At 38.0% G+C, this 27,445-nt stretch overlaps 1 protein-coding gene across 3 annotated transcripts in view; it reads left to right on the top strand.

Moving 5' to 3' along the window:
• The window catches only part of ATAD2B (ATPase family AAA domain containing 2B), a 73,109-nt gene extending 51,397 nt beyond the window's left edge, over positions 1–21,712 (top strand). For 2 of the 3 annotated variants that reach the window (XM_063150917.1, XM_063150916.1), the window contains exons 24-28: positions 2,979–3,116; positions 14,115–14,810; positions 16,406–16,533; positions 17,706–17,834; positions 19,218–21,712. In XM_063150917.1, coding sequence (XP_063006987.1) covers positions 2,979–3,116; positions 14,115–14,810; positions 16,406–16,533; positions 17,706–17,834; positions 19,218–19,259 — 1,133 coding nt within the window. In that variant the 3' untranslated portion in view covers positions 19,260–21,712. The remainder of the gene's footprint in view (positions 1–2,978; positions 3,117–14,114; positions 14,811–16,405; positions 16,534–17,705; positions 17,835–19,217) is intronic. The other variant, XM_063150918.1, reaches the window with a different exon arrangement.
• Positions 21,713–27,445: the final 5,733 nt, after the last annotated feature.

Genomic DNA, 27,445 nt, shown 5'->3' with positions numbered 1-27,445 from the left:
GCCACTGGACTTTTAGTTCACCTTGGCCTGTGTACAAGTGTCGTTTTGGAGGTAGCATATTGATTCTTTTGGTTAGGAAACAACCCTTGTAAGTCTGTGTACAGCTTCTAAAGTGACCAGGAAAAGTTATCAAAAGTCCAAACATACTCCTGGTGTGGCAGCAGTGATCAGTTTACATAAAAAGAGTGTACCTCCATGGAAAAGTTTTAAACTTTTGAAAGTTGAAAAAGGTTGAAAATCACTGAACTATAACATTAGAGCAAAATTTCATGCTGATTTAGGGATCACTGATTTCAATAATTCCAGCTTTACCTTGGCAAGTTGTTTCCTGCTTTGGTAAAAAGCTCCATTATTTGATTTCTAGGTTGAATTGGCTGGTCTTACCTTTCAGCTGCTGATTCTTGAAATACTTCTGTTGGTAGATTGAAGACCCTTTATTAATAATCTTCTTTGAACTATGCAAGTATCTATAGGCTTTCTCTCCTTCAGATTAAAACAGATAGAATTCTTTGTATTTTCCTATTCAGTCATGCGTGTTTTTGTCTAATTTTGTGCAAGCTTCCAATGTGTGTCTTGAATTGTGGATAAATGAACCAATTGTAATTCACTGTGGCTGTAAAACAGAGCTAATATAATGCCTTCATTTCTCCTCTGTACTTTTCTATTAGAACTACAAGAATATTCACAATTCTGGCCACAGCATCATGCTGTGAGCTGTGCTCAGTTAATTATCCAAGTCCCCATGACTGTTAAAGGTTATTGCTTCCGAGGTTAAAGTAAATGTTTGTAAGAGCTCTTTGTTACAGAGAATGACTCTATGGCTTGTAGTCCTTTCTTGCAAGTTTGCAAGAACTAGAATGCTGCCCTCCTTTTTGTGGCAGTGGCCCAGTAATAGATATTTCTGGAGACAAAGCCTGCAAACTCTGTTGAAAGAAGGGCAGTGTCTTAAGTCATATTTAAGGCTGATGGCATCATGCAGTGAACTTGTTAAATCAGAAAAAGCAGGTACCATTGGTGTGAGAGGGCCTTGAGGTACAGGTACATGATAAGCAGCACTGGTTTGTGGGACAAAACAACTCACAGATGGGAATGGGCAGGATTCAAAGTGTATTCAGTACATTGGCATGGAAACCATTACAGTGTCACAGGTACCTGCAGGTGACTCTTAAAGATGCTTGTGCTTCTGGCCCACACTTGGTGGTTTCAGTGACAACTGAGCTCTGCAGTCGGTCCAGCTGTACAACGTGCAAGGCTAGGATCACTGACTGGGTTAGAAAGGAGTGCTAACCAAAGCAAGCCCAAAAGACTTGGAATGCATGGAAGAAGCTGTGTTACTTGAACTGTTTATGGACAGAGGAAAATGTATCAAGCTCCTAGAGTCTGAGGAAGCCTCCTGCTGGGAGGCAGTCACAAGGCATCGGGAGTTGCGTGAAAAGGTTATGGTGGTGCAGAGCACCTGGATGATGGCACTTCAGGAGTATAGTCTTGGCACTGGTCCTTGTAGTGGATGGAAAGGATGTGAATGCTGATCAGTTCTGCCATTATTCTCATTTTGCTGTAAAGAACAGCCTCAGCAAGACAGCAGATCAGGTTAATCCCAGTGCATCTGCTTGTCTAGGCTTTGACATGTACCCTGTTTCGGAGCAGTTTGGGCACGGGATGAAAAAAGCTAAAAAGCTTCATATCCATTTTCTTCACAGTTTTGTCAGCAAGTTACTTAGCAATCTTTTGTAGTTGTAAAATGGAAAGTATGTTCTACATGGCTTTTTTGGGGGGTGTGGGGTTGTGGTTGTTTTTGGGGTTTTTTCCTTTTTTTTTTGCTTTGTTTTGTTTTGTTCTCCACACATCTGTCACTTTTACTTAGTACTCCGGTGACCAGATTCAAAAATACTGCACATAAACTGTACAATAAAATCAGCTTGTAGACGTCAAACTAGAATTTCTTGTTCCTCTGTTACTGAAATGAGGTGCTATTGTTGAAAAATGTTAAGCCTAAGGACAGCAAGTTTTAAGATGGTAAATAAGAACCAACTGTCTATATCTTAGACTACTGAAATTTGCAACTACTTGTGGAAACCAGCTAATAAAAAGGTAGAAGTGATTGTTGTTTTGAGTAATGAAATATGTTTGATATGCAGTTTAAAATTTTTATAATAGTACCTAGAAACCTATGCTGTAATTATTAATTGTGAGATGAGAGATTCTGTGTCAGTATTTTAATTTCTGCATCCATCAGTTTTGGAGCTTATTTTCAGCTCTTGATTGCTTGGTTCTGGTTTCTATTAGAGATGTGTTATAACATTTTGAAGACCATTTTAGTAGATGGATGGGAAATTCTAGTTCACAAAGACAGAACTTCAGATATTCATTTATGTCTTTAAAATGTGCTTAACCAATATGAAAGTTTGCTTTTTTAGAATTTAATTAAAAAACCTATGAAGCAGTAGAAGCTATGAGATGAAGTTAAATTACAGGAAGAAAACCACGCTTTTTGTTAAAAGCAGAATTGCATTTTCTTAATTTAAGAGCTCATATTGACTCTGAAATGGATCCATTTTACATAACACAGATGACAGTGACAATACAAGGTTCTTATTCAGATACTCTTTTTGATACAGCATACAATGCCTTTCTGAATTGCCACTTATTTTAAAACTGTTTAAAATAAGGAAACGATTGAAAGGGTCAGTAAGAATTCGCATGTAGAGGAAATATGAATAGAAGGGTCAATCTTCTGGGACCAGTGGCAGTCACATTTTTCTAATCCATCAGAGCTGACAGTTTAAGACCATGCAACCAGTAAGTTGTTTTGTCAGCAGAAACCAAATATTCTTGATGCAAATCTTTATTTTGAATGTCCAGCTAAACATTAATGGATGTATTCCTATTGCAGTGTGGTGTTCCAAGTTTCTTCTTTGATTCAGTAGATTCCTGCAGCTTGGTTTATTTAAATAGGTATGGTTGTCTTTTGCGTGCAGGCTTCTCAGTGCCAGCAGAACAGGTAAATCCTCATGGTTCCACTGTACGGAAAACAGAAGCCAGAGTTGAAGAAGCATTTCGGAGCAAGCAAAAACCCACCATGGCTGTGTGGCCCAACTCTGCAAATAAATGTGCTTGTAAGTACCTTGGGTGACAACTGTGAGAAATTAGAGGTCCTTTCCATGCCAGACATTGGAAATGTGTCTCTACTGCTGCTTACTGATTATTTCCAGAAGTAATTTTAGGCATAAAACACATGGAACTAAGAAGTGCTCCTTCTAGGAGTACATAAAATCCCTGCCCAAGAAGTTGTAAAGAAGCAGGATTTCTGGTTTTGTGATAAAGAATAGTTATTTTTCTAATGCAGCATGAGTATTTTGCATTTTTTGTTGTAAAACACGGTTTTCAGTATAAGACAACTCAGATCCAAGAACACTTTTCAGTGGTTTGATGAGTTTTCAGGTTTGTTTACTGTGTGTATTAGCAGATAAATACCTCTACACTGCTTAATAGTTTCTCACCTGCACTCCATTGAATTCCTGCCTTCAATACATTCAGCGTCATGCTGAAAGCTAGAGAGGAGATTGCAAATTTAACTGTATTTTCCGTTATGGCAATGGTTTTCAACAGTCAGTAACCATTACTGGAGGATGTTAAGATACACTTCCTGGAGCCTACTAAATTAATCCAGTTAAGTGATCAGAGTCTCTAGGATTGTGAGGTGTTATTGGGTAATCAGAGGCACTGCTAATTATTTTCAAGAGGTAAGTTGATTAGAACAGGTGAACACATAGCAGATATTTTCATTATAAAGCAAATAAAGGCTATGAGAGGCAGTTAGTATGGGAGTATACTAATGGTTGCACCTGGCTTTACTGCTGAAGATGTCGAGTCCAATATTAATATATTATTAGTAGCATTATCAATTATTGCTGATTGATAGCAAACTGATGGAAGCGGTCAAATTTTCATTTTGGTCTTATGTGCTTCTCCTTCATGGTGCTTTTCCTTGATGAGAAATCCTTTTCTAGGCATGGTGATAACTGCCCAGAGATGAACATTGTTTATATATGAATGATAGTGTTGATGTCAAATGGTTTAATTAATTAGAGGTGTATGATTTTATTTCCCGAAGCTGTAATTTCTTCCGTTAAAGGAATTAAAGTCAATCGTACAGAATTATGGTTAGAATAAATTGTTATATAATAAATTGATGATGTGGATCCAAGCTGTTCTTTATTCATTTGGCAGCTCGTGCAAAACAGAGAGTGTAGGGAAGGGATTCCCAATTAATTTTTTTTAATTTCTTGTGAAGTCCAGGATGGAGCTTTTCCCTCTGGCTGCCCTGCAGAGCACTTTGCTGGCTGTGCATGCTGAGCAGCAGACAGTGGAGTTTATAGACCTCCAAGCTGGACATCCCTTGGGAAGGGGCAGAGCAGCCCTTGCTGGTGACTCGCATCCAAAGCAGCTCCGGTACCTCTCTCGCTTCCCCTCTGTTGTGCAGGCAGCAGCAGTTGTTTGAAAACTCCAACCATCAGCTGCAGGAAATTGCCAGTGTCTCTGTGCAAACAACAAAGTTACTGTTAAGGCGCTGATCCTGTTGGTATTTTCATGATCTAGCTTGGAAGGCAAGAAAAATTGAGGCTTAGTGGTTTTTGGGTCTACGATCAAATGAAAATCTGCCTTTTAAGGCTGAGTCCAGGAAAGGTAACTAGTCCAGGAGGGATGTGATGCATCTAGTAATCAAGAGAAAGAACCAGGAATTGATGAGCAATCAGAAATCTGCAGAAAGGATTCAAGTAGTACATGGGCACTCTTGAAGATTGATGTGGTCAGTTCAGCAGAGACTAAAAATGAGGAAGAGAAATGGTCTTAAAAGGGTATTTGGAGGATAAGCTAGAAAAGGGTGAGAGCAGAACTGAGCAGATTGTGGGGAGCTCAAATAGCAGAAAATGAAACTCCAGATTGTGATTGTTTAAATGGAAGAAGTAAGTTGGAGAAGGGATTTCTGAAGAGGGATTATTTTAGGGGGAGAGTGGAATTTTTTTATGATCATGAAATAGTATTTTTTTAAAAACTAAAATGTATTGCACAATCAGAGTAACCAGAAAAATTATTAAGTATTTTATTTAAACAGGATAAAACCATACTTTTCAATAATTCTGAAAATAATTGCATGTTTTTGCTGTTCGAAATTGAAGTAATGTTTTCTCTTAGAAGAATCTAGAGAAAGAATGACCGATCATAACTTTATTTTCCTGATCAGTTGTTACTATTTTTAAGGGCTTTGTTTTACAGTATTTTAGAAAAGAGCTGCACAAAGATTAATTCAGATGACAAACTTGAGAACTCTAAAAGAAATTATTATCAAATATCTTCTCTAAGAACAGAGAGGACTGCAGACAGTGCAGCAGCCTTGCCAAATTTAGGGTCCTGCTCAGGGCTAGTACAGTAGAGAGTGAGAGTTGGATTAATATTTGTTGGTTTGTTTTCTGAAGTTTTATATTTTGTATGAAAAATTATATAGCTATTTAGTTACCTGTTATTTTGTGATTTATTTAATTTTTCTGATGCATTTTAGATAATTTAGCTATTTTGTTAATTTGATTGGACCAGATGGGCTGTTGGAAATGTGGTAAATAAGTAATTTTTCTGTTTGAAGGCATAGTGATACACTTTCCTGAGTTACATTTCATCTGCAACTCCCATTTCCCTTGTTGAAGGTACAGCTCTGTGGATTGTGTCTCACAGTATAGATGAGTTTTAAAAGTATTGAATTACTAGAAGTTGCTGAAAACCTATTTGGAGAAGTTCTGCCACAATTTAAAATATTTCCATTATCGACTGTGTATTTTGAGGAAAGTGCAAGTATTCTGGTGGGAACTTGGAATGGGACAGATGTCAGAAGGCTGATATAAATAATTTTATGATTATAGAATCACAAAATTACAGTGGTTGGAGGGAACCTCTGGAGATGTTTTAGTCTAGCTCCCCTCAGAACTGGTTGCTCAAGGCTTTGTCCAGTTGTGTTTTGAAAATCTCCAAGAATGACGGCTCGGTGTCATGCCCGAGGAACCTCTTGTAGTGCTTGGATACAAACAATAAATTCTTTTTCTTAATTTTGGATGTCTTGTATTTCGGTCTGTGCCCATTGGCTCTTGTCACTGGGCACTGCTGGGAAGAGTTCTTACTTTGCCTTTTTATGGAGCTGTGTGGAAAAGGAAACTACCAGCAGTGTGCAGTTCAGTGTGTTTGCTAAATTAAGTGCTTTAGATACACGTTAGCTCAGAAAGCATTAGCATCTCTTGAATCATTGGGATCCTGTATAATAAAACTGTATCCAGCTGCTCCGTCTTGCCAGTAGATGGGGCATGGTACCTACCATTTTACTGTCTTGCACTTGCTTCCTTTAGTGTTACATATAAATAAACTCTGTGGGGAAGATTTGGCTTTGCATTCTTATCTTTTTTTTGCAGCATTTAATGATAATATATTGTAGTGATAGACTGCAGATTTTATGTTTTCTTCATAGAGAAGATGTTTTTTATGCCATATGATAAATATCATAACTGTGAAAATGGCATTTGGAGCAAATAAAGAAAATTTAAATCCTTTGTGCTATGCAAACTATTAAAAATACAAGTTTTATATGAAATTCATTTTATGAAATATGAAGTAAACACCTTGCTAACTTTTCCCAGTAATTTAAGTGATTAGTGGGCTCTCTAGGGAAACCAAGCAAGAATCTAAAAAACTATGGCAGAAAACATTGTTTTGAAATAAGTAATATTTTCTTTGCGTTTTTGTGTTGGATTTTTTTGGTTCATTGGTTTTTGGTTTGCTCTTTTTCACCCCCAAATGGGTGATCTTTGCTGTCCTGTGGAACACTTTGTTTCTGCTTTATAATGGAAAGGCTTTTGTCTTGTCTCGAGATTTTTAAAAAAAGATTTTTAGAAAGAAAAGGTCTTTCATTTACAGTCTTTCTCAGAAACTGTTTTGTTCTCAGTCTTTGTCCGATTTTCATCTGTTTAGTGTCTCTTCTTTGACCTTTCTGTGACAGTGGTTTCAGTGATTGCTGTACTTTAGGCTTCTGGGACTGCAGCAGTGCCTTATCAAAGGACATGGCAGACCAGATGCCATATGGTTTTGATCCTTGGAACTATTTTCTCCTTTTGGTGTGGCTCTGAGTTTGGATTCAAGAGTTGGATATTAGCAAATTAACAGTCATTCAGATGCTAACATGAAAATCTTAGTGGCTGCTGTTTTGTCACTTACCCTGTATTTGCTACTGTTTAGTTTTCTCCTCCTGCTTTCCAGATTTGACTTGGATTAATTCTCACTTGAGACAGAGGCAAGTGCTGTTACTTGATAAGCACCATCCAAAGAGATTTTCTGGAATGTGAGGATATCTTTACTCAGAGCTGGGACAACTGTCTCTTTTTGTCTCTCTGTCATTTTGTTTTGGGTAGCATAGGAGTTGGTATTCTGCTTTGGAGTGGTTTGATGTCTTGTGCTGCCTTCAACCAGATGCTTTAAAAGAAAGTTTCAAACATTTGAGGAATAATTTTTTTTCATGCCTGATTTTGAAGGAAATACCAATGTAGCTGATGATTCCAGGTTGGTTAACAGTTCTTTAAAACCCCATAGGCTTTTAAACTCTTCTAATTTAAAATGTAATTTAGTGAATTTGTGGGAGTTCTAATAAATCTTGACTGCCTGTTCTTTTTTGAGATCCCATCAAACTTTTGAACTCAGTGATATCTAGTGACAAAGAAATTTTCTTTCATCACTATTAAAAACCTGCCTATTGAATTAATCAAGTGTCTTTTTTCTCTGACAGAGGGCTAAGTGGGTTCTACAATTTACCTGATCAGAGAGTGACTTTTTTATATTCTCTTGTTCTCATCTTTATAACTGAGTAATGCAAGATGGCTCAGCCTCTTTTAAGGTTTCCTTGAAAGCATTATCATCACCTTTCTTGTAAACATGGTAAAACCATCTTCTGAAGTAGTTTGAAGTTTTTTTTTCCCTCTAAGTGGTATGCACAAGTGATGTCATAAAAACAGTTTCCAGACCAGATAGATCCCTTCCTTCCTCCCTTCTGAAAACTGTGACAATGTTTGTTTTTAATTGTTTTAAGACACAGTGTTTCTGTCTGCAGATGTAGTGGATTTTCTTGGGATTATTGTCCATTTATTAACTTCAGATTTTGCCTTCTTGACAGAGAAACCACCCAATAGCCATGATTCTTTCTTGTGTTTGTTCATGGCTCTCTTGCAGCAGGAAGTTGTCATTCAGTTCTTAAGAGCTAGCTGAAGGTACCAAGGATGTGTATAGCTGCAGTAGTTGCTATTGTAAAGAGCAGAGGGGAAATAAGCAGATCTACAGAGATGAAAAGTCTAAAAATTATCTCCACAGATGACATATAATCTGATTGTCTTTTCTCTTTTGACTTCATTTGCCTTTTTAATTTTCCATTTCCATTCCAAGCATGACAGTCTTGCCATGTATTTTACTAATATAATTACTCTGGTTTCATGTAAATTATATTTTTATCTTGGTTTCCCAAGAAAATCACACCTGTGCTCTCTGTCCATCTCTGCTCCCCTAATAACTTCTAAATCATTTAGTAGAGTTCAGATAGATTTGACAGGAGCTGAGAGCTGAAAGATTAGATTCCTGCAGGTTTTGTGAAAATTGGTAGCTGGAAAAATGCATGTGTCTACTGCAGGAAAAGGAGGTAGATTTAAAATGGTATTTGAGCAGGTAAAACCTGGTATTGACCAGGCATGGCATGCACACCTCAGACATGGAGTGTGTCCTGTGTCCTGTTCAGCTGGGGTGGGGAGGAATTGGAGACACTGGGATAGTTCTATGAGAAACCCTGGGAAGAGCTTGAGTGGAGAACATAATTGGGAATGGTAGGGGGAAGCAGTTGACTGGGGAAGAAAATACTGGGAATGTTGCAGTCAAGTTTGGTTTTTACTTATTTCAACTCCTCCTTATGAAACTTGACTTCTCCGTGTTGAGTAGAAACGTCCAGATTCTTCAAGTATTTGCTTACAAAACATAAGCTGTTATGTAAGGTGATAAAAATAATAAATATGTGAATTTGTAGCATGCAGTTCTTTTCATGTGTTTGTCAGTTCTGTGCCTTGAGTGCGCTCCATCTAGGTGAAGAAAATGACACCTTTTAGGGATTGGTTCTTCTGTCACTTTAAGGTGGTCAAACTGCAGGTCACTACTAAAGAGGCTGTCTTGCCTTGTTGCTGGTGGTATATTCCCACCGTGTTCCCTGTGCCAGCATTGTCATTCATGAGTTGGAAAGCTTAACCAAAGATGTTAAAACTAAGCCAGAAAAAACCCCAACAACCTAATGTTTCAGATGGATTTAGTTCCCTTATCTGTTTTACTGCAGGAACAGTAGTGCCGGCACAAATGAGGCAGTGGAAATGCTATAGCTGGCTTTGGAGGGAGAAATGGCTTTGTTAGTGGAAGCTGGCACCTCACTTTGCTTTTTAAGCCATTGTGGAACTGTGATCTGTTCTTTCTTGCTGCTTATCTCTGACTGCAGTTTGGGACTTTGTGAGTAGAAACTCCAGAGACTTTCAAGTGGACTATTTAGTTCCTCTTGGTAAGGAATGTGGAGCTACTGGAGCTAAATTACTCTGTCAGGTACATAGATATCCTGGATGCTGTATAAGAGAGTGTAAGTTGCTGGTTATAAGTGATTTCTCAAGGCTTTGAGTTACTTTACACATCAGAAAGGTGTTGAGGGTTTTGATCATGGAAGAAAAACTTAAAACACGTGAATTGCTTTAAGTGGTTCTTGATAGTGCAGACTAAAAATCTAGATCCATGGTGATCTTCCTTGCCGTGAGAATCTTCTTTGGGTTTTAATCCCCAGGAATTCTTCATGAAATACAGTAACAACAGAGAAATTACTGTTTGATGGATGTCAGTTTTATCATTTACTGACAGAGGATTCACATTCTCTGATGGATTTTAAGCAGTGTGGAAGCATGGAAGGGTCTTCTCTGCAGCATGGAGTGAACTTGTTAGCCTTGAATACTGTGCTGCACTCATGGCACTGTAGTAGTCAAACTAAAAAAAATTCAAGAGAAAGATTTCTGCTGCATCTTGTTAGAGTTCTTCCACACTGAGAGAAGCAGACTTGCTTGTTAATAATTGACAGTCCTTGAATAATCTAATTATGCCTGCTTTCTTTTCCACTGTTAATTTTATTTCTTTGTAGTCTACAGTTCTGTCACTGTACTGCTGGATTTGGGGGACAGCAACAGTGCATACCTCAGCTCTGAAACTTCTGTACTATTCACCCATTTTTTTGAGATCTCTTTTCCCAAGACCGTAAACAGAAAGGTCACAGTTACCTCTGGGTCTTGCAGAAATGCTTTGGAAAACTGGGAAGGAATTTAATTTTTTTGTGTCGTATTTTTTAGGATGTTTTTAGTTTTGGAGTTTTTTTTTGTACTATTTCTGTTCTTTAGTCGCCAAGAACAGTGCTCTGCTCTGGACAGGGCTGGTACTTATGTCACCAGATGATGTTGTTATTACTTAGTGTATCTGACTGGAGAATCTCCAAGCAGCACCTGTCAGTGGGTAAGAATTCAGAATTTCTGAAAGTCTGCTACAGGTTTCATTTTACTTAACTTCATCTAGAGGACTAGTCCTTCTGAAGTAAGGACATTGCAGAACTTATTTTTAATCATACCTAGGAGAAATGCTGTCTGCCTTGTTCATGGGTCTTTCAGATGACTCTGAAATTGTCTTAACATGGGAATGGAAGAATTGACGAACCTCATACTGCTTAACAAAATGTGCAATAAATCTCTATTCAGTGATTAATTGCATTGTATTGCATAGCACTTAAAAATGCTGTCTACATAGATTGTGCATGTTAGGAAAAAAAGAGCAGGCAAAATGTAGTTCTGATACCAACTTCATGTGAACCTGAGTGAAATGTTAGGTGTGACTTGTGGTCAGACAGATATTTATTAATAAAAATGCTTAGTAGTGATTTGCGAAAGAGCAAACCAGATAGAAGCTCGAACTAAAATTAAGATCCCTTTGGCAAATCTGTAGAGGTTATGTGAAGATTATAGAGTGAATAGTTGGCCAATTTAGAAGGCAAGTGAATGTATTCATGTGTGAATAATTGCTATTATAATAGTTTGAGTTAGAGAAACTCAGTTCTATAAAGCAGGATTCTTCTGACAATAGTATTTCCACTGCCTCTGGCACAAATACTGCCAAAAGACTGGGTATCAATGAGGAGATTTCTGATGAGTAGTTTTAAAAGGAGTAATTGAAAAGGTGTTAAGGCATTAAGTTGCCTTTGTATGTACTGTGTTCATTTTTAAAACAAAGTTCACTCCAAGCTTTTCTTCTGTAAATAGCTGTCCCTTTCTGTTACGTGCTGGAAGCTGATAGTCAAGAATCATACTGAATAAAAAAATAAAAAGTTTGGCATTCTGCTCTTGATAGTTTACAATCTTCTGAAATACAAACATTAAGGTAGTTGAGATGGGATTCCAGGCTTATTTTTTAGCAGCAATCTGTTAACCCATTAGTTCCTCCCCAGTGGCCCTTTGCATCAGTTTTGCATCAGTTTTGCATCAGTTTTACCTTGTGGTAGCTCCTTCATGCTTTTAAGGTCATAATCAACTGTCCTGTAGGATTCAGTTTCCTGCCTCTTATGGCAGCTTCTCAGATCCATGATAGTCTTGTAGTAGTGCCTTTTTCATTTCCAGTAACTGTAAAGGGGACCAGTATAGGTGATGAAATCTGGTGTCAGTGTTTGCAGTTTGTCACATGTTTCTCTGGTCCATTAAACTCCTCCTTGTACCATTCCCTTAACTTAACTGGGGAATTAAGCAGGACAGAAAGACTGGTGCAGGGTTTTGTTTTTAGATGTTGTATTCCTTGCTCAACTTTTCACTAATTTAGAGGCTTGACTCTATGTAAAAGAAAAATCTGTGTTAACAATGCTTTGGTTGCTAAGGATCTAGAACCAGAATTTCCTCTGTCATCCCAAACGACATTGCTGTCTCACTTTTTTTTTTGTTGTTGCTTTGTCCTAATTAAAAACAGCAGTAGAAAACAACACCCATAATGTTTGTTCAAAAATACTGGATGAGACACTGAGTGAACTGGACTTACTGACTCTCAATTGGGAAAGACTTGAAATTTAATGAGATGGGTAATACAAGGATTAATTCCATTTTGCTTTAAAGTGATTTCTCTCACATGTAAGAATTTTAGGAATGTACTTGTGTGTTTGGGGAAATTATGGATTCTCATGCCAGGTGGAATTCACAGTGGGGATGCAACAGTCAATATTTGAAATGCAATTCACTGATGTAAAAGATGTCAAATATACTTCACAATATATCTTGTTTATCTATCTGAATTACAGCAAAGTGTGCCTAAACAGCCAAAAATCAGTGTATCTTTAAAATTTTCAACTTATTTATTTATACATTTAGGATGTACTAGATTTCCTTCAAAAGACTTCTGCTCTGCTTCTGTGTTTTATTTACCCATCTTTGGAGTTGTGCTGAGGTTCAGTTCATTGGCTAATAGAGTATTATTTTTATTTTTGTCTGTAAGTTTCCATTTCCCTGTTTAGTTTCAGATTTGTTGCTTCAGTAATTAATGAAAATCTCTTGCACAATCTAGGGGAAAAATACATGAAATCCTGAAAAGTTATGTGATTAGGTTGTAGTTTGTCACTGTAGAAGTCACTATCAGGTATTGAATATGGCTGGAGAAAGGGGATTTCCCCCCCTCCCTCAAGTCTTGCAGTTCTCCAAAGATTTTTTGTAACAATAAATACACATTCCAAGTGAGAATGTTTTTATTGTAGTGGGATTGTAACTTTAGATAGCTTTAAAGCTAAAAGGTGAGGATTTACTCCTAATGTAGTTGTTAAACTACCTGCTTACATACAGCACTCATAGGGAGAAGTTCTGAAGTGCAACTGTGCTTCTGAGTGGCTGTGAATTAATTCTCAACACTTGTACCTGCATAGTGCTTGTATCTTCAAAGCAAGATCTTGGTAACTCAGTGTGTGCTTGGCAGACACAGGTGTAGGACTTAATACCCATAAATCAAAGCAACTTATGAATGTAAAGAACATTATGGAGGTGCTCAGCATAAGAGTTCACTTTGGAAGGGATGGAAACTTGTCAGTCCTGGTTACTGTTGGCTGCGATTTTCATTTATTGTAGTTGGCCACAACTTAAGCAATTTTGCAAAAATAGAGTAGTCTTTATCATTGCTTGGATTTTAATGTAGAAGCTTCACTTTGTCCCAGTGTCTTCCTTGGTCTTCTGAGCTGTGTCTAGTTAGTGCTTTTGAAAAGGATATTGACAATAGCATTAGGTTGGAATGGTCTTCCTTCTGCATTTGCTTATCAAATTACAAATGTGCCCCAAAGCCTTCAGATCAGTACCTTAGTTGTATCTCACTGCAGATAGGTTAATAAAATAAAGTGACCTTTCTGAAAAATAGTTTATTATGTAATTTTTCAAAGGCACAGAAAGTAAAACTAAGAAATAAGAAAAAGTAAAATTTCATGGAGAAATAATGAAAAAAAGGGAATAACGTGCGTATATTGCCTGAAGTTAAGTAGCACAATGTGGCCCTCACAGCTGACTCTGGCTGGAGTAATAGTTTGAATTAGAAGCTTCCTCATGTCCCTTCCAACCTGAATTATTCTGTGAATCCATGGATTGCACTTCAATTTGTTTTATTGTATAATCCCTTCAAATCACTGAGGAGCTAAAAAGGGAAAATGAGAATAACTGTCTTTGAGTCCTCATTTACCCAAATGAGCTACCCAAACGACTACACCGTTGCTTAGCTGTTTTTAGTAGGAATTTATTGTTTCTGTAGTTTAGGAATTGAGTAGATGACTGAGTGTCCACTCCTTATACTTCTAAAATGCTTTGTTTCCTCTAATTTGCTCACATTCAAATCAACAGACACCTTATTTTTCCTTGAAGAGTGATGATACTTGATTGCCTCACACAACACCACATTCTTATATGCTGGTCTCTGTACTGAGGGGTACCTGTGCATCTAAAAGTGTTTGTTGGTGTTTTTGTTTTCAGTTCGAATAAGGAGAAAATCAAGGCGGCGCTCCCAGTGGGGCAAAGGTATTATTAAGAAGAGGAAAGTCAATAATTTAAAGAAAGATGAAGATGATGCAAAGTTTGCTGATGATGAAAATCATGGTGAGGACAATAAATTACTGGAAAATGGAGAGCTAGAGATCAGCACTGACTGCATTGAGGAGAATGGAGAGGAAACAGGAGACCTCTCTGTGACAAATGATGAATCCTCTTGTGATATTATGGATATAGATGCAGAGCAGAGGCTTAACAATGGGACATCAGGAAAGGAAAACAATTTTGCATCCACAGAAGAGGAGAGCTCAAATGAATCGCTGTTAATAACTGACAGTATTACCCTGGGTGCTGAAAAGGAATTGAAGAAGGACTCTACATTGAAAGGGGACTGTGTGAATGGAGAGACATCTGTACACGGCTCTGAAGGTGTACCTGCTCCAGCCTGTCATAATGGTAAAGTAGAATCACTTGATGCTGTTTCACCTTGTGACAACAGTGATTGGTCTAGTAACAAGCAAAAATCTTTATCTGAAGACCAGCCAAAGGAGAAAATGGAAACTTCCAGTGAAAATCAAGGAACTGATCTGGTGAAAGCCGAGTTACCACATTGCAGCAATAATGAGAAAACACTACAGAGCACAGACATTGAAACTAAAGATGCTGAAGCAGATAAAGAAGGTATAGCTTGTTTTCCATGTTTCTGTCTTTATCTCAGTGTCCAAGTTAATGTGTGTATTTTTCACTCTAATATGTTACAATTATTATATAGTAATATTTTCTTAATTGCTGGCTATTTATTTGAACTCTTGGTATGCTTATAGCATTTAATTTCACATATAGAAATTAGAAGTGCAATCTTGACTTGCTATATTTTTATCCTAAGCAAGAAAGTGTATCCCCACACTAACACTACTCTGTTCATATTTGTTAGCTTTGTAGGAAATACTGAAATAACATTAAAACAATAATTAAGTATTTAAAAATATTATAAATAGCAATAAATACAATACATATTTTGGTCTGTATATTCTGCCTGATTTCTGTTTTGATCTACGTGATAGATATTGACTTGTTTTGTTAGAGAATACGATAACAGTATCATTGACAGTGGATAAAAAAGCATAGAAATAAAGAATGCATTCTTTTAATAACCTGTGCGTAGCAAAAGTTGAAGCAGTTTAACTCATCACAAAAGCCAGATTGTTGTTCATCTGTTGGAGAAGGTATCTGGCTTTGGAGTCACAGTGAACACAATAACCATGCAGGAAAATGATAAGAGAAGGAGAAGGAAAATCCTGCTGGTGTATAAAGAAGGGGCCATGTCCTTTGAAGACAAGAGAGAGAGTTTCCTCAGGGAACAGAAGTAGAAGCCTTGTGCATGATTGCCTTTTTAATGAGCTTTCAGAATTATCTAAAAGAATGGAATCTTTACTTCAAAAGTTAGTGCTGAGATTTACAAAGCAAATGACCTTTAATGAGAGATCTGAATTATGAGAAGATTACTGTGTACATGTTGGCTGTGTTTGTACATACACATTTTCTCTAAGGGTAAGGAGACTAATACAAGAAGGGTCCTAGGAATATCACAAGAAGAGCATGATGTGTTAAGAGCCTTTACATTTCTGAATTTGGTGGGTGAATTTTGTATGCTTTAGGATGGTTATGATAGCAGGGGTCCTCAGAAGAAAAGGTGTTTTAAATAGTTGAGGAGAAAAATAGTGAATGAATGTAGGGAGAATATAAGGAGATAAGAAAATATTTTGGTCAATAGGTTGAATACAAAGGTGGAAGAAAACAGAAATGTGAAACAAAAGCATGAGGTTTGGAATAGAGCAGATGTTGGAATACTGTGGTCATGAAGACATGGGATGCTTTAGAGAGAAAAATGAAGATTTGATTCATTTGAGCAGAAAGAATTTCAGCATTTGCTTAGTGTGTGAACTTGTCTTTGAAGCTGTTTAATTTGTTGTTGTTGAATAGAGATATGATGAGAAAACTCGTAGTGGGATTCAGTTTTCTTTCAAAGTTGGCACTTTGGAATTGGGTTTTAAGGACTGCCATTTTGTGTGTGCCTTCTGAACTGTGGGTTTGTGCACCTGTAAGCATTAGAATTGGCAAAGCTGACGAATAATGTGCACTGCTACAGTCTTGCTTGATTCCAAACAACCCAACAAACTAAACAAGCAAAATCAAACTGAAGTGAAGAAATAGGCTGTATTTTGTGAGTGTGACAGTGGGAGTGACAGTGCTGATAATTGTTTTTCAAATTACAGGTTTGTTCAAAAGCAAGAAAACACGAAAAGTCGCTGTGGAGCAGTCAAAGCCCACTAGTTTGGAGCAGGTTCCAGAGGAACCTTCAGATCCCATACCCTCTGTGGTTGTTGACCATGACAGACTAAAGGTAACAGAACTGAAAAAATAAATTGAACTGTTAACAGACTCCATTGAAAAAGCTTTCTGTGTTCTGAAGCAACATTTCCTTTAGTTTTGACTGCAAACAAGTACTATGATCAGAGTGGCTTCTGGAAATGATATGTCAATCAGTGTTTTTTGGATGAAAGGTTAATAAAACTACTGAATCCTTACTGTCCCATCATTACTACCCTTATAATCCTGTAATGACACTGGATTCCTAGCAGTCCACTCTTTTAATTGCCCATTTTTGCAGGTACTCTCATGTGTTTATTGGCCGTGCAAGGTACCAAGAAACTGCTGGGTGCCTGGTAATTGGGAGTTAATATCATCTTTTGCTGTGTGTACCAAGGTATACTTGGTAGAGAAAATTCAGTGGATTGGAAAGCAAATGGAAATTTGTGTGGATGTTTTGGCATTATAAACTGCTAGTTAATTTTCTTCCAGTTTTTTTTAAGCTTCAAGGTTTTTTGCAGTTAAAGTTACAAAAAATTTGCTGTCTTCTGTTGTAAAAAGTAGCTTGACCTACTGTGACCTATGAAATTTAGATCCCATTTTCTGTGGAATACAGATGATGATCTCTTCAGAAACCACAGAATTGTTATGACAGGAGAAAAAATAATCTTAAATGTCACTCTTTGCTACTATGTAAAATACTTTCACCTTTGTTATGAGAAACTTTGCATATGTTGTGTCCTCCTTCTCTTTTGTTGTTCTGCTTAACAACATTTGTGGAAGACCAAATGTTTTTCTGTGGTGGTACTTTTTTTCCCTGCCAGTATAAGTGCTTAAAAATGTCTACGTTGGCCATCAAAGCAGTTTATAGGGTTTGCTTTGTTACGATGACCAACCAAGATGAAATAGGATGCAATAGCATTCCATAAGACCAAACATTGCCCCAGCTGTACTGAGTAAAAGAATCTTAAGACAAGAAGAAAAGTGGGTATAAGCAGAGAAGTGAAAGGAGGCATCAAGTCCTTTTTGTATAAACATGGAAGCAGTGGCCTTGCTGATACCCAGGTGTGGTTCATTTCATTTCATTTGTGTGTATCCCTTCGAAGGAGGGCTTCAGAAACACATTGCATTTCTTATTTGTCCTTTAAAAAAATTAAAGAATTATTCTAGAAACCCTCTTAACTTCACCTTTTGTTGTTCCAACAGAAACTGCTTGATTTGGTGGTTAAGAAAAGTGACAACCTGACTGTTGACCAACTTGAGAGATTGTATTCACTCCTCAGTCAATGCATCTACAGACATCGTAGAGACTATGACAAATCACAACTTATAGAGGTGATGTTGTACAGCTTCTTTTATTCTTTATCTGAATATTGTGAGATAGGCTTTTCAGAAACTGTTAATCTGTCAATTTATTGTTCTACTAGCAGGCAAAAGCCTTTAATAGACTTTGAAGAAGGTACCTATAAAAAGGAAAAAGCTTAGTGTGGTAACTTAGAAACTGGTGGTTGTTTCTAAGAACGCTTTCTGCAGAAGAGGATTAAGAATTTACCTAGAAGAAGAGAGGAAAACGAGGAGAGAATACAGCAGCATGAAAAGCACATGCTCGCAGAGTAAAATTGAGTGGAAGCAGTTTCCATGTTTGTGGCATGACTAACAATGGATGTAAAGAGGTGATTTCATAGGTACCCTGACCTGGCATTGCTGCTGCTGCTGCTGCTGCCCTTAATTGTGTTGGTGTAACTAGGCCGAAACCAATTTACCCCCCTCTGCTCCATGCAGTTGCAGATTATGACTTTCATACAAGACCTTAGAAGTGTGAACACTCTCTTGATCAGTAAGTGCAGCCTTAGGAAGGTCAGTGCAGCATGGTGGAAGCCAGGTGTCTGCCTTGCCATCATCCTTTGTGACTGAAGTGTTTGCCCTCCAAGGCCTCCTGTACGTCAGCAGCAAATTGGTCATTTCACCATTGGCACAGGCTGGTGCCAGCTCTGGGTGTGCATTCCCTCCATCACCTCTGTTGTAACTGCACAGGGGTTTGGATTAGCTTGCTGATTCAACTGATAACCAGCCCTGCTGAGAAAAGGACAACAATTGTTACTTTCCAGTTGGATCACTGAGCACTAAATATTTTTCTCCATGAATAATTTACAACAAAACCTGGAAAAGCCATAATGGGGGGTTTTGTAGAGTTCCTACAGAATACTTTTCAATCTGTTTTCATGCTATTCCCTGCCATCTTCACCTTAAAATGTGTTGAAAGTCTGAGCAAGATGTTAGGTAGATTAAAAAGGCATTTGTCCAGCAGGAGTGTGTAGAGACCAATCTTTACTTCGATTATCCAAACTCTGCAGACTTGTGATTACAGCTGGGTCACCAACTGCAGAAGTGTGCAGTAAGACTTGAACTCATGCATTGTGCCACTGCAATGCTTTCCTAATATATATTGAGCACATTAATTATATAAGTGACCCTAATAAGCCTTGATTTTTCTCATGGACTGTCATTGTAGAGGGCTTTTCTGCATTAATGCTTCTCTAATTAGTTCCCTCTTTTATCGTATTTTACTAGCAGGTAGCAGCTAATAAACAGAAGTGTCTGTTTTCATATATTTATTTGTTCAGATTAAAAAAAGTATCACAGTAAGTATTATTACATAAAGTAACTCTATTCCTGTTTCTATATTTATGAATAGTTAATGGTCTGTGTCTCTTGCAGGAGATGGAAAGAACAGTTCATGTGTTTGAAACATTCCTGTGAACTCGTCAAGATGGGTGGGTTTATCCTCTCAAACTGCTCATGGGAGAGCAGTCCTCTGAGCCATTCAGTTTCCATTTGCACCAAGTATGTGCAGAGCCTTGGTCTTAAGTGCTCTCTCTTTTTGTTTCTGTTGAATTTGGTGCTATTGTCTCAGGTACCTGAAACCAACCAGCCTACAAGAACCAAACGGAACTTCATATAGTTGTATCTGATATAAATAAAGAATACAATGCCACAGCTTGGAGATTTTTGGTGCTACAGAAACTGTTCTCATTCCTGCTCTTGTTCACTCTACATGCATTATCTATGGGGAAACTTCAGGCAAAGTGAAGACCAACACATACAAGAGGACTGGAAAGAGCAGATCTAAGTTGAATATTTTTAAACAGGCAACCTTTTTTATTTTTTTTTCCAGTTTTTCTCTTCTCTGGGGTTATGGACAAAAAAAAATCTGTCCTAAAGAAGGCAGTGATGCATTGTGGTAGGAATCTTGAGTAACTGGATGTACAGTAATTTGAAGATGAGGCTCTCTAGAACTGCCTTTAATGTGCCTTTTAGTCAATTGAGAAAGATAAGGCTAAGCAATTTGTTTGGATTATAGCAAATGGCAATGTTAGAAAGCTGTCTGCAGAATGAAGATCTCCAAAAGGATGAATTGTATTCTCTTCATTGGATGGCAGCCAGTATTATGGTTCTATAATGCCTGTCTTACTCTACAGAACTAAACTAAGACACACTGAAAAAGCCACATACTTTACCAAAATGGTGAAATTTCTTTTTCATTGGTATATATTTTGTTTTAGAAACAAGTTACACAGTGAAACTCTTCTGTGTTGCTAAAAATGAAGCATTTTCCCACCGTGTCCTTGTTTTCCAGTGTGAGTTCTCTGAGGAAAGCAAGGTTAATACTGGCAGGTTTTGTTGGGAAGGTCTGTGTTTGTAATATAGCTTGGACTGTGCAATGCGGGCAAGAAGACACTATAGTTGGTCAAAGTCCTGGAGCCCAACCTCAGCTGAAAATAAAAACTTCTCTTAGGTTTCACGAGTTGTTCTGTGCAAAGCATTGTTACTGTGGGGAGGATTGGAAGAGAGCCTTTTGAATCCATCTGTGCTAAGAGTTCTCTGGGTCTGAATTGTGTGGTTCAACACCTTTCCTTTCTGGCAGCTGGAGAGAGCAGTCTAGGCAGTTTTTATGTTTTATCACATTTAGAACATTACCTGGGCTGGTTTATTTCACTCCCACATGGAACTGTTCTAGAGCAGTTGGCTGCTGTTCCCATCCTGAACCGTTCATCGTGGCTGTCCCTATGTAGCTGCAGAAGTGTCTGTGCAGAAATATGCAATGCAGTGTGGTTAGTTTTTAATAGACAAAACAGACTACTGCAGAGATCCTGAGCTACCTCAGTTTTTTGTATTTTAGTTACCAACAGTGTTTATGGAGGACTGTAATCACGCTGCTCCCTGTACAAACCCAGGCTTAGGGACTCGTCTCCACCCTCATCCCAGGGTAGTGCTGCAGAGAGAGAAAACATGGGCCTTGGGCTACTGCAGTGATCCAAAGTGCTTTGTCCGTTGTGGTTAAACATCAGCCCATCTTAGATTTTTTTCACCCCTGAATGCCACTGTTTTTCTTCATAGGTGATAGCAGGAAAAGGTTTTAAGCATTCATGTACATCTAGTTACACCGAAATGCAACCCATGCAGAAACACTGTATTTTTTAGGTGGGAAAGTGCGATTAAAAACAACAAAAACAAGCAGAAAACACATTTGAAATGAGATTCTTTGATCTCAGATTTGATTATGGGATTTTTTTCCATGTTTCATTTAGTATTTATTAGCATCATACCTGTTTGAGATATTTATGTGTCTGGTACATTAACAGCATTTTGTATTTTGATGGAAATTGTTACAAACTTTAAGATTTGATTAAATGAAATGTAGCAGATTTTTTGTAGCAAGTTTCTGATAAAAGGGTTTTTTGCAAGTCTCAGGTTCTTGCTGCAGAATTTTTTAAAAATATTTATTCCAGTTTCACTTACTCAAAGAAGTTTTTGTTCAAGTAACAGCAGCACTTGTGGAAGATAAAACTGCATTCATTTTTAAGAAGATAATAAATTTATATAAACTAAAACAGTTGAGAATTTTAGTCACCAGTGAGTGTAAAAAGCAAGTTTAAGCAAATGCCTAGCATTAAAAAAGGTTCTAAAAGGTCAGGTTTCTAAAGGAAAATTTTTACTGTCAGTTGTTGATTGGGAAAAATTATTAAGAGGCAACTTTACTGATTGAGGAGCTGCCATGTTGTTTTAGAGAAACGTAGCTAATATCAGATGTTCTAGTGGACAGCTTACCTAAAATGATATACTCGCCTTCTTAGCCCAAATAACCACACTTCAGTTTTTGTTTTCCTTTACAGATGTCTGGTGGTTATAGAGTTAAAACAGCTGTTAATCTATCCATGTGGTCTAAACTTGTTTACTCTTTGTATGTTTTTAATTTTTTTGCCACATAGCACTGGCAAGAGTTTGTACAAATTGACCTCTCTTCCTCGTTTCTTGTTGTGAAAATTGCAAATAAACTCCTGTGTGAGTCCTTGTCCTGGACTCTGTGGAATGTGGCCAGCCAGGAGGAGGAGGAGGAGGTTTCCCTGGGGGCTGGGGGGGCTGTTTTGGAGTGATAGAGTTGCTCTTGGGTGAAGACTCTGGAGTTAATTGTATTTGCAAGCTTGAATCTCACCTGTGATTATTTTGTTTTGTTTTGTTTTGTGTCCTCTGTATTGTTACTTGATTTCCTCATATGCCAATGTATTTATAGGATTACTGGGTTTTGTAATATCTTGTCTTCCTTTTTTTTTTTTTTTTTTTAATTAATTTAGTGAGTCAGCGCTGGTTTTACCTTCAGTCTCGTGAATGGCAGGTCCTGCAGCTGATAGTCCTTTATTCTGTTTTTGTTTTATTTTGCAATCACACCATAAGCTTGAATTTGGGCTTGTACTTGCATCTTTTGTATCTTGTACATTGGGTTATTTAGACATTGGGACGTCCTGTTTGGTTTCATTAACGTGTGTCTACTTTGTGGATTAAGTAGACTTCCTTCATCAGCTATGGTATATTTTGAATTCTATAGTTTTATTCAGAATTGTGTTTAAATTGATGTTTTGCATTTTGACTTCATTTTACGTTAGTTTGAAGTAAGTTATTTAATTTTTTTGAACTTCTGGAAATTTTGAACATTTTACTGTAATTTGTAATATAACTGCTGTGAAATACTTGAATAAAGATGACAAGAAAACACAGCTTTAGCTCCTTCAAAAATGTATTTAAAAGAAATGGCTGGAAACAGTCTTTTCCTTACTAGACCTCCTTGGTTTTGCAGTTCAGATGTGACACTTTGGGATCTTGCTGTTCAATTATTTTGAGCAGTTTGGTCCAATTTCTGCTTTCAGTGCTTGTCCATTAGAGAAATGACTTCTAATTAGAGGGTTTTTTTAAAGGAAAGACTATTTCCTTTCTATTTATTATATTTAGCAAAGTTGTTCTTACAGTTTGTTTTTTGGTTTTTGATAGATGAACTCTTGAGGTATAGGACATGGAACACCCCTGGACATTTCCTTCTTTTCCTTTCTGGGTCCCTTAAACTGTAGAGCTCCTGGGCAAAAGAGTAGATGGGGAATTGGGTAGTAGTAACTTCATGTCTGACTCCAGTTCCACTTTTACATGCAGCTTTGAAAGCACAATTAGATATGAAATTCAATACCTGTTGTATAATAATGATTGGTGAGAGCCTGAGCTCAGCATGGGCTGCTGTGTTTTCACCTTGCAGGTTCCAGCACCCGCTTGGGTTTGCAGTGTGAATAAAGGAAGTGGAGTGTGAGGTCTTGTGTCTCCCTTTGTCTTCCAGGGGTGGGAATGGCCATGCTAACAGGGAAGAGGTTCAGGTCTCATTTCTGACAGTGGCTGTAAAAATAACCAGTGGAAAGAGACAAAATATTTGGGAACTCACAAAAGGATTCTTGTAAAGATACTTAGTGAATTTGGAGTGGTACTTCAAAGGCATGATTTAGTAAGAAATAGTTAGGGTGGGTGTTCCTCAGGCCTTTGTAGATGCTTGTGCAACACTCATATTTGTCAAGTGTTCACTGCTTAATGCTGCTTTCTTCTGCTGTTGGTTTCTGCCTTGAATGTAGTTTTGAAATCCAATTTCCCATATTTCCTTAAATTTGCAGTTCTGCACATTCTCTCTTTCCTCCTTAAGCTCTTCAGGTAATTTATTTAAATAAATTAAAAATGAGATTCTTTTCTTCTGTATCTTGGGTAGGATTTGGACTTGTAATGTATGGGATTTTAAGCCAGCACTGCATGTGAATAAATTCTGCAAGGTAAATCAGTAAACTTACGAACTGATTAATGAAGCCAAACACTTCATTTTTTTCCCCTCCTCCTTTTATGCTTCACTTGTGGTCATGTAACTATTATGTAAAAATGAGGGATTATAAACTTTAACACTAATTAATTCAGCCTCATTCCATTTCTAGGTGAGTTATTTTTTTCCAGTGTGATAATTTGCATAGGAAGTATATTTTAGTTGAACCCACTGCCAGTAGATGGTTGTGACTACTGTGAAATTCCATTTATTTTAGAATTGCATTTGAGTTACGCTATGCTAAGCCTTACTTTTATATCAGGAGAAATCCTTTCCCTTTAAAAGTAAGATAAGCAGCTAAGATTTGAAATGGATTCATCACTTCTGGTGGAATGTTAGCGTGAACCTGGCCCTTTGCATTGTGATTGGCTGGACTGGAATGCTGATGTGCTGCTTTCAAGGCTGAGGTGCAAAAGGTGATGTGGAGTTGGGTTCAGAGGCTCCTCACATCCAGTGACAGAGGTGGGGCAGGGGCTGTTCATGCTCCACATTTGGGGTGTCAGTGATGCAGCCCCCAGGATGTGTTGGCCAGCAGATGAAGTGGGGTTGGTGCTGCTGTGCTGGACTCCTCTGGTTCGCTGGGTTTGCTTCTGTCCTCCAGCAGTCTGGATTTTGGCAGAGTGTGTGTGAGAAATGTGCAGGTCCCTCGGCCTGGGTGGCTCTGGGGAGTGCTCACACCATTTTGTCATCCTGGTTTTGTTGTGGACATGAGAAAACCCTTTTGCATCAGTGTAAAATCTGATTTGTGCCATAGTCCAGAGATGCTCAACTGTGTCTACAGGAAAGTAGAAGTTTGTGGGAGGTGACCTGTCCACTTTGGGACTCTGCCTTGGGAGGAAGGAAAGACTTAGGGTCAAGTTTCAAAAGGACTCCCTTTGAAGTATTTATTCATCAAAGGGAGTGAAAGAATATAGAGGATTGATTCATCCTAGAAAATACATTAAATTTCAACTCAATTAGTTTTCTAAGAAGGAATCTTTCTGCTGTAGAAGGAAAAGAAAATTATGTTTTAGCTAAGAACCTGTTTGTGAAAACCCCAGCCACAGTTTTGTTGTAAAGATCTGGCATTCTCCTGCTGACTTTGTTACACCTTACAGAATCCCTTCTGTGTGGAGGCTGCCTGGAAGAAGGCAAAATCAGTGATACCTGATTTTGATGATAGGAAAGGAAAATTGCTAATATGTTTTAGGTTTCTAATGAACATAATTCCAACATGAGTTTTGAAGTGATACCCACTGTATTCTCTGTGACATTACAGAAGGTTTAGTGTGAGAAATGAAATGTAACATGGATAGTGGCATGTTGAATGTGGCTAACATCAGTTTAGTGATAAATTACTGTGTCCTATAGACATTTGAAGTATCATAAATAAAAGCATGTAAGACTACATTTTCATAAAGCATTGGAGATTTAACTGGTATAAAATTAATGTCTCACCTTTATACTGGGGCTAGGCTGCTTCAGAGTCTTGCTCCAAGATCTAAAGCTTGTCCAGCAGGAAAAAAAGATTTTTTTAAAAAGCTTCCTTTTCACAAGATTCAGAGGACAGCCATGAAAGCACAAGCTGAGCATAAATTTTGCACTGTTAATCTTGTCAATGCATGAGAATAAATTGTGGAAATGGAAATGAGCTGACATCTAATGATGATTTAAATGTTCAGCAATTTGTTAACAAAAATCTGGGTTTATTCACAGGGAATAATGCCAGCAGAAAACACTGGTTTGTGGAATCGGATGCTGTGGCACGTATGATTTAATCTCCTGCATGCCCAGGGCCTGCTGACATCTGAATGGCTTAACAGTGTTTTGGGAAAGGCATTTAGTCGGCAGAGTACATCTGCCCTGCTCTCTGAACTTTCATGGAGTAGTTAAAACTCGTGGGTAGAACCATGTGCCTCATTCCTCGTTTGTTTTGGCCCAGCTTCACCTTCCCGGCTCTGCTTCTTGTCGTTTCTTGGTGTTTTAGACTATTCATGCCTGTTTCTCCCTCCCATGAAGACACTAATGCACTGTGATCAAGTAGCCTCTCCATCTTCTTTTCGCTGAAGAACAAGGTTTTTATGGCTCTCACTGCATTTTCTCCAGCCTTTAAGTCAATTTTGTGGCTTTATTTTGCAGTAGGTCAATTTTTCGACATCTTCTAAAACATTTGTTCACAGAAGAAATTGATGTGATATTCCAGCATAGGTCCCCCCAGTGCCATTTATAGAGGGAAAAGTCACTGATTCCTATTCCCTGTCCGACTTTTTGCACATCTAAAGATCAATTTAGGCCTTTTATACCATGAAATTGGGCTGGGTACACTTATTGTTTGACTCTTCTCAGACTTGCAGCTTTTCATGATGCAGTTCTCCATCCTGAATGTCAGTGTTCCCCATTCCCACCTCTCTGAGGTCCTGCTTAGCTTTATGAGAAGTTTTATGGGTCCCAGGCAGCCAGAGGAGTCAGCATCATATGTATGACTTGTTCAGGCCCCATTATCTTTCCCTTGGCTAATCTCCTTTTCCACAGGTCTGTGACTTGTGATTTATGTCAACGTTTTCCTTCAAGAACTTTGGGAGAAGAGGATTCCCCCATTAGAAACACTCTGATAGTACCAAATTGAGAATTACTTGAGCAGATTGGATATTCCTCAATTAATCTGCCTTTTCTTAGCCCATTTAATATTTGCTGTCTGAATACTGTACCATGAGGAAGTTGAAGTGTTTTGTCACATGCTGTTGAAAATCTATTACCTTATCAATCAAATGTGTAATCCTGTCAGAGAATGAGATCAGCTTTGTGTGATACAGCCAATTTTCTAGAAAATCATTGTATTTCTTCTTATCCATTTGATTCATGATCACTTTAGTTAGATATCATCTTTCCATTTTTACTTGGGCTTGATGTCAGGTGACTGCCCTGTAATTACCCGGTCATTTCACTTGCCCTTTGATAACTGCCACATTATTGGCACTCTCTGAAATACCCCCATGTTATTAAAAATGAATGTCAGCAGGGCAGAGACTTCTGGGCTTTCTGGAGATGGTTGAGTGTTAGGTTACCTCTGGGATTAAAAAACCCTTATCCAGTTGGGAAAGTCTCATGTTCTCTCCAGGTAGTGAGCAGTCTGCATGTATTGACCTCCATAGGGGTTACCTCTTGCCAAGCAGTAAACAGAAATATGAGCCATTCCCAAGCTGCCACATTGCCACTCTTAATTTTCCCCAGAAAGGCTATGTGTGACTTTTTTATTATAGAATCAGAGAATGTTAGGGATTGGAAGGGACCTTAAGGATCATCTAGTCCCAATCCCCTGCCATGGGCAGGGACACCTCCCACTAGACCAGGTTGCTCAAGGCCTTATCAAACCTGCCTTTGAACACTGCCAGTTGGGACATCCTGTGCCAATGTCTCACCACCCTCACAGGAAAGAATTTCTTCCCGATATCTAATCTAAATCTCCCTTCTTTCAACAGTTCCTGTCACAGAGTGCCTCTCTAGATTCCCTCTAGGGAATCCCTTCAGTGAGTGGAATGTTGCTATGAGGTGATCTTGTAACCTTCTCCAGGCTCAACTGCCTCAGCTTTCTCGGCCTGAAATGTTCCAATTCATAAACAGGGAACTTGCAGAAAAGCTGGGCCTAAATTGAAATAGGTAAAATTGAAATTGATGTAACAAGTAATGGAGCACTGCATTCACTGGACACAAAAATATATAACTTACTAAAAGATTATCTCTTTTAATGGAAATAGCTACTAAAATTCCAGTGGGTTTGGCAGTGTAG

Source organism: Melospiza melodia, chromosome 3 (assembly GCF_035770615.1).
Source record: "Melospiza melodia melodia isolate bMelMel2 chromosome 3, bMelMel2.pri, whole genome shotgun sequence".
NCBI lineage: Eukaryota > Metazoa > Chordata > Aves > Passeriformes > Passerellidae > Melospiza > Melospiza melodia.
The sequence above is the reverse complement of the archived record's forward strand: the minus strand, read 5'-3'. Positions and strand labels throughout refer to the sequence as shown.